This window comes from Dermacentor albipictus, chromosome 1, assembly GCF_038994185.2.
Source record: "Dermacentor albipictus isolate Rhodes 1998 colony chromosome 1, USDA_Dalb.pri_finalv2, whole genome shotgun sequence".
Lineage (NCBI taxonomy): Eukaryota > Metazoa > Arthropoda > Arachnida > Ixodida > Ixodidae > Dermacentor > Dermacentor albipictus.
Window position 1 is genome coordinate 6727203 of NC_091821.1, and position 16286 is coordinate 6743488.

The 16286-nt window shown below is 46.2% G+C and overlaps 1 protein-coding gene across 1 annotated transcript; it reads left to right on the forward strand.

Moving 5' to 3' along the window:
* The first annotated feature begins 8975 nt into the window (after positions 1-8975).
* LOC139050276 (E3 SUMO-protein ligase ZBED1-like) lies at positions 8976-9968 on the forward strand. Its single transcript, XM_070526668.1, has one exon. The coding sequence runs from the start codon at positions 8976-8978 to the stop codon at positions 9966-9968; it is 993 nt and encodes a 330-aa protein (XP_070382769.1).
* The last annotated feature ends 6318 nt before the right edge of the window (positions 9969-16286 follow it).

Consider the following 16286-nt stretch of genomic DNA (forward strand, 5'->3'; position numbering starts at 1 on the left):
GAATGATTGGCCCAGATGTATAGCAGAATATTTGCACCTGTAATCTCATTCTTTGAGTCTTTGCCTTTGAACTTTCGTAATAGAGTGGCGCTTCCGTACGTGTATTAGAGCTCCCAGCTTATCCGTTTCAGTCACGATGTCTCCATATGGAGACTTGTCTTTCTTCGTTCCCTTATTCATCAAAATGCGAAGGAGTCGCACTGCACCCTGTTACGAGTGAAACTCGAGACACAAATAAAAGTAATCAGCGACATCTGATATGGAGTGGCGAAACAACACAGAACAAGAAGATGTTTCATGGTGGATGTGTCCACGTTTTACGGCGGCTCTGTAAGGTCTTTGTTCAAATTTCTCTTTTACCGCTACTTCAGGCATTGAGACTAGTAAAAAAATTGCTGCCTCTCCCGAAATCGAGAGTAGATTTAAGCATGAAATGGCAATCGATAAAGTAGATTGGTTGGAGATGATACTAGCCACCCCCTTAAAATTGGTGTAGCGTATGTTCGTAACGCCTCCCACCCTCCCACACACCCCACTGCACCAAGCCATACTGTGCAACAATTCATATGGACGTTGCCCAGGTAGAAGAATACCGGCCGAAGGCAGCACGACAGGCCGCGATAGACACCAGGGAGACAGAGCGCTCTGTCGAGCTAGAATAAAATGAATTCTGAAGTTTTACGCACCAAAATCATCATTTGATGATGAAACACGCCGTAGTGAGGGACTCCGTATTAATGTTGACCACCAAGAGAGCTTTAACGTGCGCCCAATGCACGGGACACAGGCGTTTTGGCATTTCGCCTGCATCAAAATGCCGTGGATCGGGTGACATCGCACTTAGCAGCGCAACGCCGCAACCGGTGATCCACCGCGGCGGGCACAAGTTCCTGAAGGAGGCGCCACGCAATGCCACCTCTTGGGGCGACGCAAAGCGCGCAGCGGAACTTACGGACCACGGGCATTGAAAAGACCGCCGGCAACCCTGTCTCAGCGCCAAAAGATGACAATGGAGTATATAGGGTACTGTATCTGCCTTTTTAACGTCGGTATTGGAAATGACAAACAAAACTTTAGCGTACTAGAAGTTGCAGCTTGAGTAATATTGTGAACAAGCATTAGTAAGAACTCGGAAGCAATATTCTTGTTACTTGTTTGGGCAGTAACTAGCATATGTAATCTGGTCCTGTGCAAAGGGTTTGGGAGCCACAGGTCGTATTTTCTGAATTTTTTGACTGGTTGCCCGGATCTTCGCGTTTGAGTGCTCGGATAACGACTCTGGCTTTTGCCTCAAGGTCACTTGAAGGTCGCGGACAATGAGAGCTAAAAGTATTTTATGTGTAAAACTCTGTTTTACGTAAAGAACGAGCCACGTTTTATGAAAAAGAGTTGCTTTATACTCATGGTTCTGTTACTGAATAGTGTTGACCTTGTTTTCATCCGCATCACCGTGACTTACTATTTCTTTGAAATAATATTTTTTCTGAGCTCTCTTTATTGTCGAGTGGCGGCAATGTTTAAATGTGGAATAAACACTGGCGTACGCACTGCTTCATCCTGATGATGGTCGACACTCTCGTTTCCGGACCATCGAGCAAATGACGTCGCTCTGGCAATTATCTCGCGCTCTAGAGTGGTTGTCTAGATGTCAGTAACTCCTAGATTGATGCCCGATCAAGAGAATTTTGTTTGGGCAAAGCAGAATGGTAGAACCAGTCAGGACAGTTGTTTTTGTATTTGAGAGTTTTGCCTGCATTGAAATTTCACGTTTATTATTTTAGCGCCTTTGATCAATACATCATTTTATGCAACCGTCCTTGCACTAAACGTGTTGTGATAATTTTTGTGCCAAGTACGATGTAAAGAACCACAAGCCTCAGCAAGTCCAGTCACCGCTTCCACAGCGGTGCAAGTACGAGTAGTGGGGGGGAGGGGGTGCAAACCAGAGTTCACTGCCGGAAACGTGGCGTTTTCTTGTGGATCGCAGCTGAGATGGACAATTTATTCAATATTACAACCCGCGAAGCCACTTGTGGACGGCTCGCACATCCTTGAATAAAAAATTTCCCGCCTTTCTGTAAACTGCCAAAGCGCACTTACGAAAAAAAAGTTGTATTTAGTCACGATATCCCCATATGAAGACGCAACCTATATCGCAAAATATTTGATTGAAAAAATCTTTATTTGCAGGGTATTCCTAGAACTCGTGGGTGGGCCGCCTAGACCGGTAGTCCACTGGTTATTGCTGCTGCGCTGGCCCTCCCCACCAGCCAGTGCTGAGGGTCAGGATCATCGCTGAGCAGAATAGCCTCCCACTGCTCTTGTGAGGGATTTGGAATGGGGTCAACTATGGGATTAAATTGGCCAGCCCACACCATGTACTAGAGGTTAGCTACCTCTCCACAGTGTGGGCATAGCGCGGAGTATAGTGTAGGGTACCACTGGTGTAACTTAGCTGGCGTTGGGTATGTATTAGTGCAGCAACATCAAACCGGTTTTGCGGAAAAACCGGTTATCCGGTTATTCGATTCACCTGTTATTCGAATTTGAAAACCGGATAACCGGAGTGACCGGTTATTCGGTTGGGTATCCGGTTATTAGTAACCGGATACTCGGATAGCCGGATATTCGAATACCCTCGTATTTGTGCATCTGTACGTCTGCACAAATTACCTTTTTCTCTCTCCTGTTATTCTTTTGTGGTTATTTTTGCAGCCGCTCGCGCGAGCCTGATTTCCTGTCTCGTTCCTCACCTTTCGTTCTTTAAATTTATCTTTCCGAATTGCTGTGCGCTCTAATATAGTACCACATGTTGTGCCCTGGAACTTATTCCAAGCGCCAGCTATATTATTCTAAGCGTAAATCAATTTAATCACAGCGGCATAAAATATATTCTACGCGCCAGGTATTTTAATCCTGTCGCCAGTGAATTAATCCAAAGATGCTTTTGCGGAAGTGTTACATCAGTTCAAAATAATAGCGAAATCTTGTAATTTTGCGCCGACCAAGCAAAACTGAAGGGCTTTCTTGTACAGCATTCTCGTCGGACTAATGAAATGCCTTTCCCGCGCGATATATAATCGAAATATCGCAGAGATATGGACATTAAATTACTGCCGTTAACAGGCTCAAGCAAAACGTACGTCTTTGATGGCTTTGCTGACATGCATTGAAACAAAGGGGCATCCAGCAACAAACTGGCGATACCTAAGTTGATAAAAACAGCTGAAAAGAGTGTCACGTGCCCTCTCATCATTTTGTTTTGTTTTTTACAAGGCCCGTTGACAAGGATATCAAACTGAACGAGCTTCTACAAAGTTTGCGATTATAACCAAGTAACGCATCTGAGATGACATGGAAGAGGGTGTTACAGGATCTCACGTAATATTCACCGGCATATTACTGATTGTCATTCCTACTGACATGGATATCAAACGATCGGGCTTCGAAGCAGCTCTGTGATAGTACTCGCGAAGGGTGCGATAGACCACGTGGTGAAGGATGTCACGTGACCTTGCGTAACTTTGGGAAGCCCACATGCAATTCACAAACACAGTGAGATGATTGTCAAATGAACGGCAACCGCGAATGCTATGCGATGCTACGCACGTAGCGAACGTCAAATCACGTGATAGACGCTGTCCTGTGACCTCACGTATATTCGCTGGCCCTTACGTGATTCCCAATCACACTGATGTGGATATAAAACGATCGGGCTTCGAACAAGGTTAACGATGGCACGCTCCTCGCATACGTAATACCTTGTGAAAAATAGTCACGTGACATCAGGTGACTTTAGCCAGGCTATGGGCAATTACCAACCACGCCGACATGGATATCAAATGAATGGGAATCACGAAAGCTATGCGGTGATACCCACGTAGCGAAATTCAAATCACGTGGTAAAGGGTATCACGTGACCTCACGTACCTTTTGCAAGCCCGTGCATCGTCCCCAACCATACTGACATGGATATTAAACGATCGGGCTTCGAACAAGGTTTGCGATGGTACGCACTTCGCGTACTTCAGACCACGTGAAAAAGAGTCACGTGACATCACGTAACTTTAGCCAGACCATGGGCAATTGCCAACCATGCCGACATGGATGTCAATCGAACAAGGAAATCAAAAGCTATGCGCTGGTGTACATGTAGCTAACGTCAAATCACGTGGTAAAGGGTGTCACGTGACCTCACCTATCTTTCGCCGGATAATGCGTGATTCCCAGCCATACTGACATGGATGTCAAACCATCGGGCTTTGAACAAGGCCTGCTATGGTACGCACTTCGCGTACTTCAGACCACGTGGAAAAGAGTCACGTGACATCACGTAACTTTAGCCAACCTATGACCAATTGCCAACCATACCAACATGGATATCAAACAAACGAGGAAATCAAAAGCTACGCACTGGTGTACACGTAGTTAGCGTCAAATCACGTGGTAAAGGGTGCCACGTGACCTCACCTATCTTTCGTCGGTCAATGCGTGATTCCCAGCCATACTTACATGGATGTCAAACGATCGGCCTTCGAATAAGGTTTCCGATGGTACGCATTTCGTGTACCTCAGACCACGTGGAAAAGAGTCACGTGACATCACGTAACTTTAGCCAGACCATGAGTAATTGCCATCCATGCCGACATGGATATCGAACGAACGGGGAAATCAAAAGCTATGCGATGGTGTACACGTAGCTAACGTCAAATCACGCGGTAAAGGGTGTCACGTGACCTCACCTACCTTTCGCTAGCCCATGCAGGATTCCCAACCATACTGAGATGGATATCAAACGATCGGTCTTTGAACAAGGTCTGCGATGGTATGTATTTTGCGCACTTCAGACCACGTGGACGAGAGTCACGTGACATCATGTAAGTTTAGCCAGAACAAGGGTAATTACCAACCATGCCGACATGGATATCAAACGTGCGGGATTCGCAAAAACTATGCGACGGTACTCAAGAGCCGAACGTCAAATCACGTGGGAAAGAGCGTCACGTGACCTCACGTATCCTTCGCCAGCCCATGCGCACTTCCCAACAATACTGACATGGATATCAAACCATCGGGCTTCGAACAAGGTCTGCGACTGTGGGCATATCGCGCACTGCAGACCACGTGGAGGAGAATTACCGGATATCATGTAACTTTACTGAGACCATGAGTAATTATGTGCCAACCATGCTGACATGGATATCGAACGAACGGGAATCACAAAAGCTATGCGGTGGCACCTAATTGCTTGCAAATATCCGTTAAACCAGCTATCCGGTTTGACGGATATCGGGAAGCGAATCTGGTTTCGAAAACCGTTTATCCGGTAATCCGGATTTCAAGACACCGATAATCAGGACAACGGGTTTCGGGTGGAAGCAATCAATTTAGGTTGCAACTTTTTTCAAACAACAAAAGAACAAAAAGATTGCTTTTGGAACTCGAGAGTGGCGCGAAGCTGCTTTATTTTCTTCTCTTTCCGTCGTCTGCTTCCATCGGGCGTAAAAGAGAGGCTTCTCAATCTGGCTTCTTGTTAACGAATCTCTTTAGCAAGTGGTGCACTAAATTGGATTGAACCATCTATAACATCTTGGAGAAGAGGAGGAAGAGCGCTGGTGAAATAGCACTGCGTCTTTATGGTGGCAAAGGAGTAGATGTGCCGACCGAGCGTAGTGCACAGCTTCTCCGTATCATGACGAAAAAATGGCGCTGCAGTCAGTGGAATGGCTCTCCTGCACGCGCCGTCGTCCGTACGTAGGGAAGAGCGTCTGTACGAAGGAAATTCAAATGCCTGTTTGAAGATATCGCTGATATGCTTAAAATACCATTATGTCAAGCGCAAGCAAAGCTTTATGGGTACTTATGATATTTTCAGAAAACACGACGAGCTGAAACATTTTTTTCAGCTTCTATGCAAAAACCTTACAGCTTTAGAGGCTTTGAGCGAGTGCGGAGTTATTTTTGAGCCTTAGATTGTGAAGTACTGAGATATTTTTTGTAGGTTTCCTGCAGCCAACTTTCGCTATATCAAATAAATAAGGTTCAGCGTGCAGAATGACATGAGATAGCTATGAGAGACACCGTCGCGGGGCATTGCGGAGTACCCTGATTGTAGTTAGCATCGGCGTCAACCTAAGTACACGAGCGTTTTGTATTCCGACCCGTTCAAGACGGGACCACTATGGTAGATAAATGAATCCACTACCTCATGGCCAGCAACACAGCCTTAACCACTGAACCATCACGGCGGGTAAGAACTCCGGTTGGAGCAAGGATATTCCACTTGGTTCTGAATTTACAACTCCCGTTGTTATTAAGCCTTGCTGTCGTCCCCCTTTTTTTAAGCGCAGTAATATATCCTTATATTTGTTTACGCCGTAGCTCGCAATATTTCAGGAACAAGTGAACTTACCTTTCCTCCCGAGTTATGGGGTGCAGCCTTCAATTCCTTGCACAGAAATTCACACGCTTCTTATCGAGCTATAATTATTGAGCGTGATGTAAAACAACTATTTCGTTAAAATAGAAAATGCAGCAGCCGTGGAACCTTCAAGTGCCAGATCCAGTGACCGAGCATGATGCAATATGTAGGCGACGAGTTGCCCCACAAGCGCCGGGACAGAAATTTCGACGTCACAATCTGCAAAGGGTTCATTCGCAGCTTGGTGCTCTGATCTCTCCGACGGTTTGTGATCATAATGACGCGATGTAATCACAGTCCCGAATTATGTTCACCCTTAAATACTAGGGTATCATATTATAGATATGTATCGGAAGCACCATATTATTGCATCTTTGATAAACTTATCGCAGTCGACAACATGGGTAAAATGGCGCTTGAAGAACTGTTCCTAAAAGTGTCCTTCACCCACAAGCAGTGTCCTCTGCTGCGTTAGGCCCCCATGATTTATAGTTCAGAGCAAAGAAATAAAGTTGTATGTTGATCTTTTCTGAAGTAGAAATACCGCCACTCTTTGGTGCGGGCTCCGCTTATTCGCCATCGGATATGAGCTTCCGCTAGCAATGCCACTCGCCTTTTGGTCGTAGAAGCTTCAACATATTTTAGCAACCTGCAAACACGAAATAACAGAGACCCGTATCTCCTCATTTGAACAAATTGAAGGCCACAGATGAGTTTTTCACTCTGCGTGCTTCATTTATTGCGCGCCGTCTGCCAGAAGTACCAGACGACATGCGCCGCTGAGAACCGTTGCACTGAGCGAAGCGCCACTTTTGCTTCATGATGCGGAGAAGTGGTGAACTATGCTCCAGACGGACCGGTTCGGACACTCACACCTACTCTTCTAGCTACCATAGTGGTGTGCTGGAGCGCTTCATCACTAGTGATGGGCAGGTTGCGGAGTTGGGTATGGCAACATGCCGAAAGATCTTCGGACGGCAGCACGGCAAAGTGTGGCGTTTGTAATGAGCAGTTTCGCGTTAATATGTCAACCTCATCTCTCGCTATGCACCTTCGGAATGAACATGGACTTCTAAAGAAGCCAGCAAACCGCAACTCGTAAGTAGAACGTTCTATTCGAATACCTGTTGAAATGTGTCGTTTCGATGGATTACTTGCTTTTCGCAGCAGGCCTTGGAGAGATATAAATGTTCTCCAATGCATTCACCTAATTTAATCCATGGCCATCAAAATTGTAATTAAAGAAGTTTGTCGTACTTGCGAAGACTGAGTCTACCCAGCTCATCAGATATACCAGAAATTCTGTTTTGCGCGCCTGACTCTCTTGAACATATAATGGCCATTATTCGACACGAATGTCACCATTACCCCTTCATAGAATACTTCGAGAATACTTCATAGGTACTCGAGTTTTTGTACCAAACGTGATCACTGTGCCTTTTTTATCTAAAGCATTCGTCACTCTCAAACAAATTAATAGCAAGAAAACGTTTCGAATCGACGCTGTTCTCTGGATGATATATCTTTAGGAGGACGTACTTCAGAGCAGTTTTCTTGCCATGAATTTGTTTCTGAATGAGGAATGCTTCAGATACCTGCTCTAACTGATAGCTTTGTTGGCGAAACAGATTCTATAGCTTCCATGCGAAACATATTTTTTTCGCACTTGCTATTAGGCTCAGCACGCAAAGTTAAACTATAACAAATAATTTCGCCTCAAGTATTCCCCCAAATTGACCGGGGTTGTTGGAGAAGTATGGGAGAGGTCTTTGCCCTGCAGTGGGCGTAACTAGGCTGATGATGATGATGATTCCCCCAAATGCCTCCAAATTGCCTCCTTTTGATGGTCGCCTTAGAAACTCAGTTTGTTGATGATTCTTACACATGATTACCAAACTTTAATTTGAGCTAGACTTAGTAGACCTTTAAAGGTCTACTAAGTCTAGTCACTACTAAGTCACTAAATAAATTTATTTAGTGAAAAATTACTCAATAAAATTCTTTGGACTCTTAATTATATTACTGTCCTAATCAGTGGCGTGGGGAGGACTTTACCGATTTATATTTACTTTTTTTCAGGCTGCCACCAACTTCGCGTGTCAGCGATATTGATGAAGTTTCTGGTGATGATCCGGCTGATGGTAATGAAACTATCAGTTCTGCTACTGATCCTGGGCCGTCTGCGGCGCCTAAGCCTCGAAAACGACGGAAGATGTGCACTGAAACACAGGAGGAGATTGACCAGGCGCTAGCAAAAATGGTCGCGGTTAACCAGTTGCCTTTGGCATTCGCAGCCAGTGCCGGATTTAGGCATTTTATGGGAGTAGTGGAGCGAAGTTATAGGCCACCTTCAGTTGCTAAGCTGAAAAATCGAATAAAACTTCTGCATAATCAGTTGAGAGACAAGATAATGTCTCAAATCGACGCAGCCACAACTGTTGCCCTCACCACAGACTGTTGGACGTCGAGGGCGCAGGATTCATATATTACAGTGACTGCGCACACTCTGAACAGCGAGTGGAAGTCGCAAGCATTCACTTTAGCAACGGAGGAGATGCAAGAACGCCACACAGGAGAAAACATCACGCAGCGAATGCAAGAAGTAATTTCGGCATGGAAGTTGGACGGCAAGGTAACGGCTGTTGTCACTGATAATGCATCTAATGGCATTAATGCTGTGAATGCGCTGCAAGGTATATTAGAGCCAAATGACGTTACCTGTTCAGCGCACAGTCTCCACCTGAGCATCAAAAAAGCTCTGTCTAACAAGGAGATCGATGGCCTCTGCCAGAAGAGCGGAAGGTTGGTTGCTCACTTTAGGCATTCGACCGTCGCCAGCGATGAGTTGAGTAGGCGGCAGGAGCTACTCGGCTTACCCACAGAGCGCCTCATGCAAAGCTGTCCGACAAGATGGAGCTCGACTTACCAGATGCTTACAAAGCTTATCAAGCATCGGTCTGCTATACAAAGTGTTCTTGCTGACCGAACAATTGTCACAGCAAAAAAAGCGCAGAACCTAGAGATCAGTCAGCATGAATGGAATGTAATCAGTGAGCTTTGTGAGGTCCTTGAGCCTCTTCATCTTGCAACCACCATTCTCTGCAGCGACACGGTGTCTCCTGTCTCCATGGTTCGGCCAGTGGTGAAAGCAGTAGTGAAGAAACTAGAGCTTCAGAGCACGGGTGACTTGGAAGTCGAGAATTTCAAAGAAGTAGTTCGGATGGAGATATCTCGGCGATTTTCCTTGGACTGGGACGCCCAGCAGAGGTCGGTGTCTGCACGCCAGAGAGCTTCTTTTCTCGATCCAAGGTACAAATGCCTCCACTATGAGAAGCCAGATGCCAGAGAGGCCATCCGTAGCAATGTTAGAGAAATGTTAAATCTCTTGTCGCCTTCGGCTGATGAAAGCGGGATGGGTACTGCCCATACCGAAGCAACTGCACTCGACATACTGTTTAATGAACAGCCGCGCGTCAGTGACCCGTCCGCTCAATTTGACGCATACCTCTCCGAGCCCCAGCTGGGGCACAACATGGGACGCACTTAAATGGTGGAAGGACAATGAACCCAAATTTCCCCTATTGGCGGAACTTGCCAAGAAATATATGTGCATCCCAGCCTCATCCGCAAGTTCAGAGCGCGTTTTTTCGACTGCCGGAAATATTATCACTGCCAAAAGAAGCTGCCTTCTACCGGAAAATGTGAGCTCTCTTGTGTTCTTGTACCAAAATAGGGCGTACATGGATATGTAAAAATGACAGAAGTCGAATAAATAAATCTTGTATATTACCCACGATGTCTTATGTTTGCCAGTACATTTCACCCTTTAAATATTTGTCTGTGGAAAGAACGAAGCCATATAACCAAACCAGGCGCCTTGCATTTTTCTTCTAGCTAAGTTTTCTGTGCGCTCTACGATCTTTTCGAGTGAACGTAACATTTATGTTTCACATTATTCTTGAAGGAGGTATGCAAATGCACATCTAATGTTTCTTGGATGCTCCAAGGAGAATTTCCTACACCTCAAGCGATTTCGTTCGCAGCCAAATTTTTGTGATGAAAGAGAAGCAGTCATCATTCCTTCCTGATGTCTGACGTTGTAATTTGTTGGGTCAATTTCGGGAACAAAATATCCGCTTATATAGCAAGGTAAAAACAGTACTGAGTATATCCTGCAGAAAGTAAGCACAGTTAAATGCAAATTTTCTTTACGTAATAAGCGCACTCCCAAGTCATCTTGTGCCTGAGGGTCCGTTTCCCAAATTTACATGTATCCTTTTTGTTTATTTTGACATTCCGAGGCCGTATTCCTTACCGGTTCGCTTTGGAACGGCTTCGTTGTGGCTGTTACGTGTGGGTTACGTCTCATGTAGGAAGAGTGGAATGTCGTGGCGCGAGGGAGACCAATGAACTAGCGGCCTTTTGCCACAAGGTCGCGTCATCATGTTTGTTTGTGCTTCGGGGAAGATATAGCAATTGAAGGATGTAGCTATTTCGATAAAAAATGGCTGTGGCTTAGGTAAGGTTAAGCCCAGGATGCGAAGCATACTAGCCTTTATTTTAGTTGTTGAACCACTGTTTAGCCTGGTGAACTGCTGTTGCTTGGCTATATTTCGTTCGGCTAGACGAAGAAACAACTTATGCATTACTGCTTCGCCTTGAAGAGTGGAACGCGACAGCGTTCCCGTCGACCCGCCAAGGGGTGTAAGACAATGGGCTACAGGGCAGCGACTACGCGCCCCGCATTGGACGCGGTGAGCGTCGAGCAAAGCAGCGTTCGGCGCGGCAACGAAATGTGCGCCTGAGCAAGAGACGCACGCCTTAGAAACAGCTCGTTCCTAAGGCAACACCGCATTCACTAGAGGCGCTTTTGTACCGCTTTGAAGCATCGTACTCGTGGCTCAGTGGTAGCGTCTCCGTCCCACACTCCGGAGACCCTGGTTCGATTCCCACCCAGCCCGTCTTGCAAGAGTTGAGCCAAAGCCACTTCTCCTCTGTCGTGACGTCACGGTGTCACGTGGTTTCAAGGCGACACCACCGCGCCTGAGGAGCTGGGTTGAGCTCTCGTAATATGCTTCGCATAAAAGAATATTGGTTTCTGCACAACATTCGCACAGTTATTTCCAGTGAGCTTTCGATGCGGCCAGCCGGTGGCTCAATTTTATCTGCGGTATTTTATTTTTATTTATAGGTGGCGCGCCATACGTTAAGCAATCAAAGCGTTTATCTGAGTGTAGGCCGCGGCTGTAATAGGATTTAGTTTCGCCAGAGTTGAACTTCCTAGGGCGGACGATTGCGAAGAGAGCTCCGTTCACACATCCCACAAATGCGATTTTTGCCGCGGTCAAGGAAGCGTCCTTGACTGCAGGTTTCCCTTGCGCCGTACAGGGAAATTTCACACCCCTTTTTGTTTGCACTGAACTGTAATGGCCCTAGCAACGACGGTAATGACACCACGTGACGTTTCAGTGGTTGCCAAGTCACTGCGGCGTCACTGGAAACGAAGACGCCGATAATGCCGCTCGGGCAGCTCTTGAAGACGCACAAGAAGAGACCATACCGCTTTGGTTCCTTGTGTTCCTTCATTGTGTCCTTGGTTCGTATTTAGGTTAGTTTGCGCAGTAAAAAGTTATAGAAAAGTTATGCAGTTGTCTTTTTTTCAATACCAAGGGAAACATAATGCACAAAAGGAAGCGCAAGGAAAGCCACGGGCCCATTTTTGAGCCGTCTGATAAACAACACAATCTTATAGAAGCTGAAAGAATCAGCTGTGCATGTGGCACGAGGATACAAGCAATAGAACTGAGAATTTGAATGAAAACCTATTAGCGACTCCAAATATTCATGCCCGAATATTATAATATCCGGCTAGTCAATTAGTCAAACCGGTTGTCCTGATTATCGGTGTCTTGAAATCCGGATAATCGGATAAGCGGTTTTCGAGACCAGATTCACTTCCCTATATCCGTCAAACCAGATAGCCGGTTTAACGGACATTTGCAAGCAATTAGGTACCGTCGCATACCGTTTGCGAATGCCGCTCGTTTGATATCCATGTCGGCATGGTTGTCAATTATGAATATTCTGGGTAAACTTACATGACGCCAAGTGACTCTCCTCCACATGGTTTGAAGTGCGCGAAATAGGTACCATCGCAGACCTTGTTCAAAGACCGATCGTTTGATATCCATGTCAGTATGGTTGGGAATCATGCATAGGCTAGCGAAAGATACGTGATGTCACGTGACACCCTTTACCACGTGATTTGACGTTAGCTACGTGTACACCATCGCATAGCTTTTGGTTTCGCCGTTCGATCGATGTCCATGTCGGCACGGTTGGCAATTACCCATGGTCTGGCTAAAGTTACGTGATGTCACGTGACACTTTTCCCCGTGGTCTGAAGTCGGTGAAGTGCGTACCATCGCAGGACTTGTTCAGAGCGCGATCGCTTGATGTCCTTGTCATTTTGGTTGGGAATCATGCATGCGGTAGCGAAAGATATGTGATGTCACGTGACATCCTTTACCACGTGATTTGACGTTAGCTACGTGTACACCATCGCATAGCTTTTTATTTCCCCGTTAGTTCGATATCCATGTCGGCGTGGTTGGTAATTACCCATGGGCTGGCTAAAGTTACGTGATGTCACGTGACTCTTTTCTACGTGGTCTGAGGTACGCGAGATGCGTACCATCGGAAACCTTATTCGAAGGCCGATCGTTTGACATCCATGTCATTATGGCTGGGAACCATGCACGGGCTTGCGAAAAGTGCGTGAGGTCACGTGACACCCTTTACCGCGTGATTGGACGTTCGCTACGTGTACACCATCGCATAGCTTTTGATTTCCCCGTTCGTTCGATATCCATGTCGGTATGGTTGGCAATTGGTCATGGGCTGGCTAAAGTTACGTGATGTCATGTGACTCTTTTCCACGTGATCGGAAGTGCCCGAAATGCGTACCATCATGGAACTTGTTCAAAGACCGATAGTTTAATATCCATGTCAGTATGGTTGGGGACCATGCGCGGACTTGCGAAAGGTACGTGAGGTCACGTGACACCCTTTACCACGTGATTTGAATTTCGCTACGTGGGTATCACCGCATAGCTTTCGTGATTCCCATTCATTTGATATCCATGTCGGCGTGGTTGGTAATTGCCCATAGCCTGGCTAAAGTCACCTGATGTCACGTGACTATTTTTCACAAGGTATTACGTATGCGAGGAGCGTGCCACCGTTAACCTTGTTCGAAGCCCGATCGTTTTATATCCACATCAGTGTGATTGGGAATCACGTAAGGGCCAGCGAATATACGTGAGGTCACAGGACAGCGTCTATCACGTGATTTGACGTTCGCTACGTGCCGACCATCGCATAACTATTGCGGTTCCCGTTCGTTTCAAACTCATCTCACTGTGCTTGTAAATCACATGTGGCCTTGCGAAAGTTATGCAAGGCCACTTGACGTCCTTCGCCACGAGGTGTAGCGTACCCTTCGCCGGTACTATCACAGAGATCCTTCGAAGCCCGATCGTTTGATATCCATGTCAATATAGTTGAGAATCAGCAATATGCTGGCGAACGTTACGTCAGATCCCGTAACACCCTCTTCCACGCAATCTCAGATGCGTTACGAGGCTATAATCGCAGAGCTTGTTCGAAGCTCGTTCAATTTGATATCCATGGTAACGGGCCTTGTAAAAAACAAGACAAAATGATGAGATGTCGCGTGACGCTCTTTTCAGCCTGTTTTTATGAGCTTACGAATCGCCAGTTTCTTGCTGGATGCCCCTTTGTTTCAAAGCATGTCACCAAATCCATCTATAGCTACGTTCTGCGTGACCCTGTTAACAGAAGCAATGTCCATATCAATGCAATATTTAGATTATATTTCACGCGGGAAAGGCATTTCTACAGTCCCATGAAAATGCTCCGCAAGAAAGCTATTCAGTTATGTTTGGTCAGCGCATTATAATTATAATTCTAACATTATAACATTATAATTATAACATTTCGTTCTTATTTTGAACATTCTAGAACACCTCCGCAAATGCATCTCCGGATTAAATATTTGGCTCCGAGAATAAATGTATGGCAGCTGAATTAAATTCACTGGCGCTTGGACGAGAATAGCTGACGCTTGGATTAATTTGAGCAGGAAAGTCTAGTAGATTCGAATATCCGAATATCCGGCTAACCGGTTATTTAAACCGGATAATTTCAATATCCGTTTCTTAAAATCCGGATAACCGGATAACCGGCTTTCGAGACCGGATTCACTTGCCTCCGGTTAAACCGGATATCCGGTTTGACGTAAATTTGCAAGCACTAGTATGTATTAGTCTGTAGTCTCCTAAGAGTGTTCTCTTCAAACTTATTTAGAGATTTATGTGGTGTTGGGTACTCCTTCCTGGCTGTTCTGTATGGTTCGAGATTGTCAGCATACACTGCTAAAGCAGTTAGGTCGCAGCACCCTTCACGGTCATCAGGGGGAGACGCCCGGTATAGAAGAGCTCGGGCATGCCTGTGAGCGGTTTCGTTTCCTCCTGGTTGTTCCAGGTGACCCAGAAACCAGATGACTGAGGCTTGGCTGGGTGGATGCTTAGTCAGCAATGACAACACTGACCTGTGAATTAATCCATTATTGAAGTAGCGACAGGCGTTCTGGGAGTCGGTGAGCACATCGGCGTTGGGGTTAGATGCTATAGCTAATGCAATAGCAGCTTCCTCTGCGTAAATGGGGATGGATGTTTTCATCGAGGCGCAATTCACCATCGATCCTGAAGGTATTGAAACCACAATAGTCATCACTCCATTCTTTGGCCCTGTGGCGTCCACATAAAGGAGGTTAGGTTGCTCATCCCATTTCTTCTGCAGGGCTTCCGCTCTTGCTTTTCTCCTTTCGATGTTATATGCGGGGTGCATGTTCCACGGAATGATGACGGAATTGATGCGTCTCCTCACATCACGTGGTACCTCTTCCCTTTGGCCTAGTATAGGGCAGAATAATATGGATCTTTTCGAGCAGATCTATACCTGGTTTTGTAAGTGCGAGCCTATTGAGTTGTGAGAGGCATTGCGCTTCCCACATCTCTTTGAGGGTATTATGTACTCCTAGAGCAATGAGCTTTGCCGTTGGCGTGGAGTTTGGTAGCGCCAGTGCCGTCTTGTTGGCCTTCCGGATCAGTCCCTCTAACTAATCAATTTCCGTCTTGGAGAGGTTAAGGAATGCCGTCCTGTACATTACCCGAGAACTCACGAAAGCCTGCCCTAAGCGGACGGCGTCCCTTTCCTTCATGCCATGGTGCTTATTTCTGATATGATGTATCATCCGGAGGATTTGCTCGGTGGATATTGTAAGCATCTTCATAGTGGTGGTGTTCTGTCGCCGCTGCGGGATATACTGCCCTAGGATCTTGATCTCCGTGGGTTTCGGTACTGAGTGGTTGTCTAAATACACCGTGATGTTTTGTGCGAGGGGTGTCCTCGGGTTCTGCAGGATGAGCAACTCAGACTTTTCCGGCGCACACTGGAGGCCTCTTTCCCTGGCGTACTGCTCCACCATGTCCGCTGCTGCTTGAAGACGCTCCTCGATCTCGGCGTCACTCCCCGAGTTGCACCAGACAGTGATATCATCCGCATACAATGTGTGTTTGATACCCGGGATTTCGGAGAGAAGGCCTGGGAGATATTTCATAGTCAAATTGAACAAAAGGGGTGACAGTACCGCCCCTTGCAGAGTTACTCTCGGGCCTAGACGGGTGAGATCTGATTTTATTCCACCGAAGTCTATAGTGGCTTGCCTTGCTGATAAGAAGTTTTTGACATAGTTGTAGGTTCTGGCGCCACAGTCGGTGTC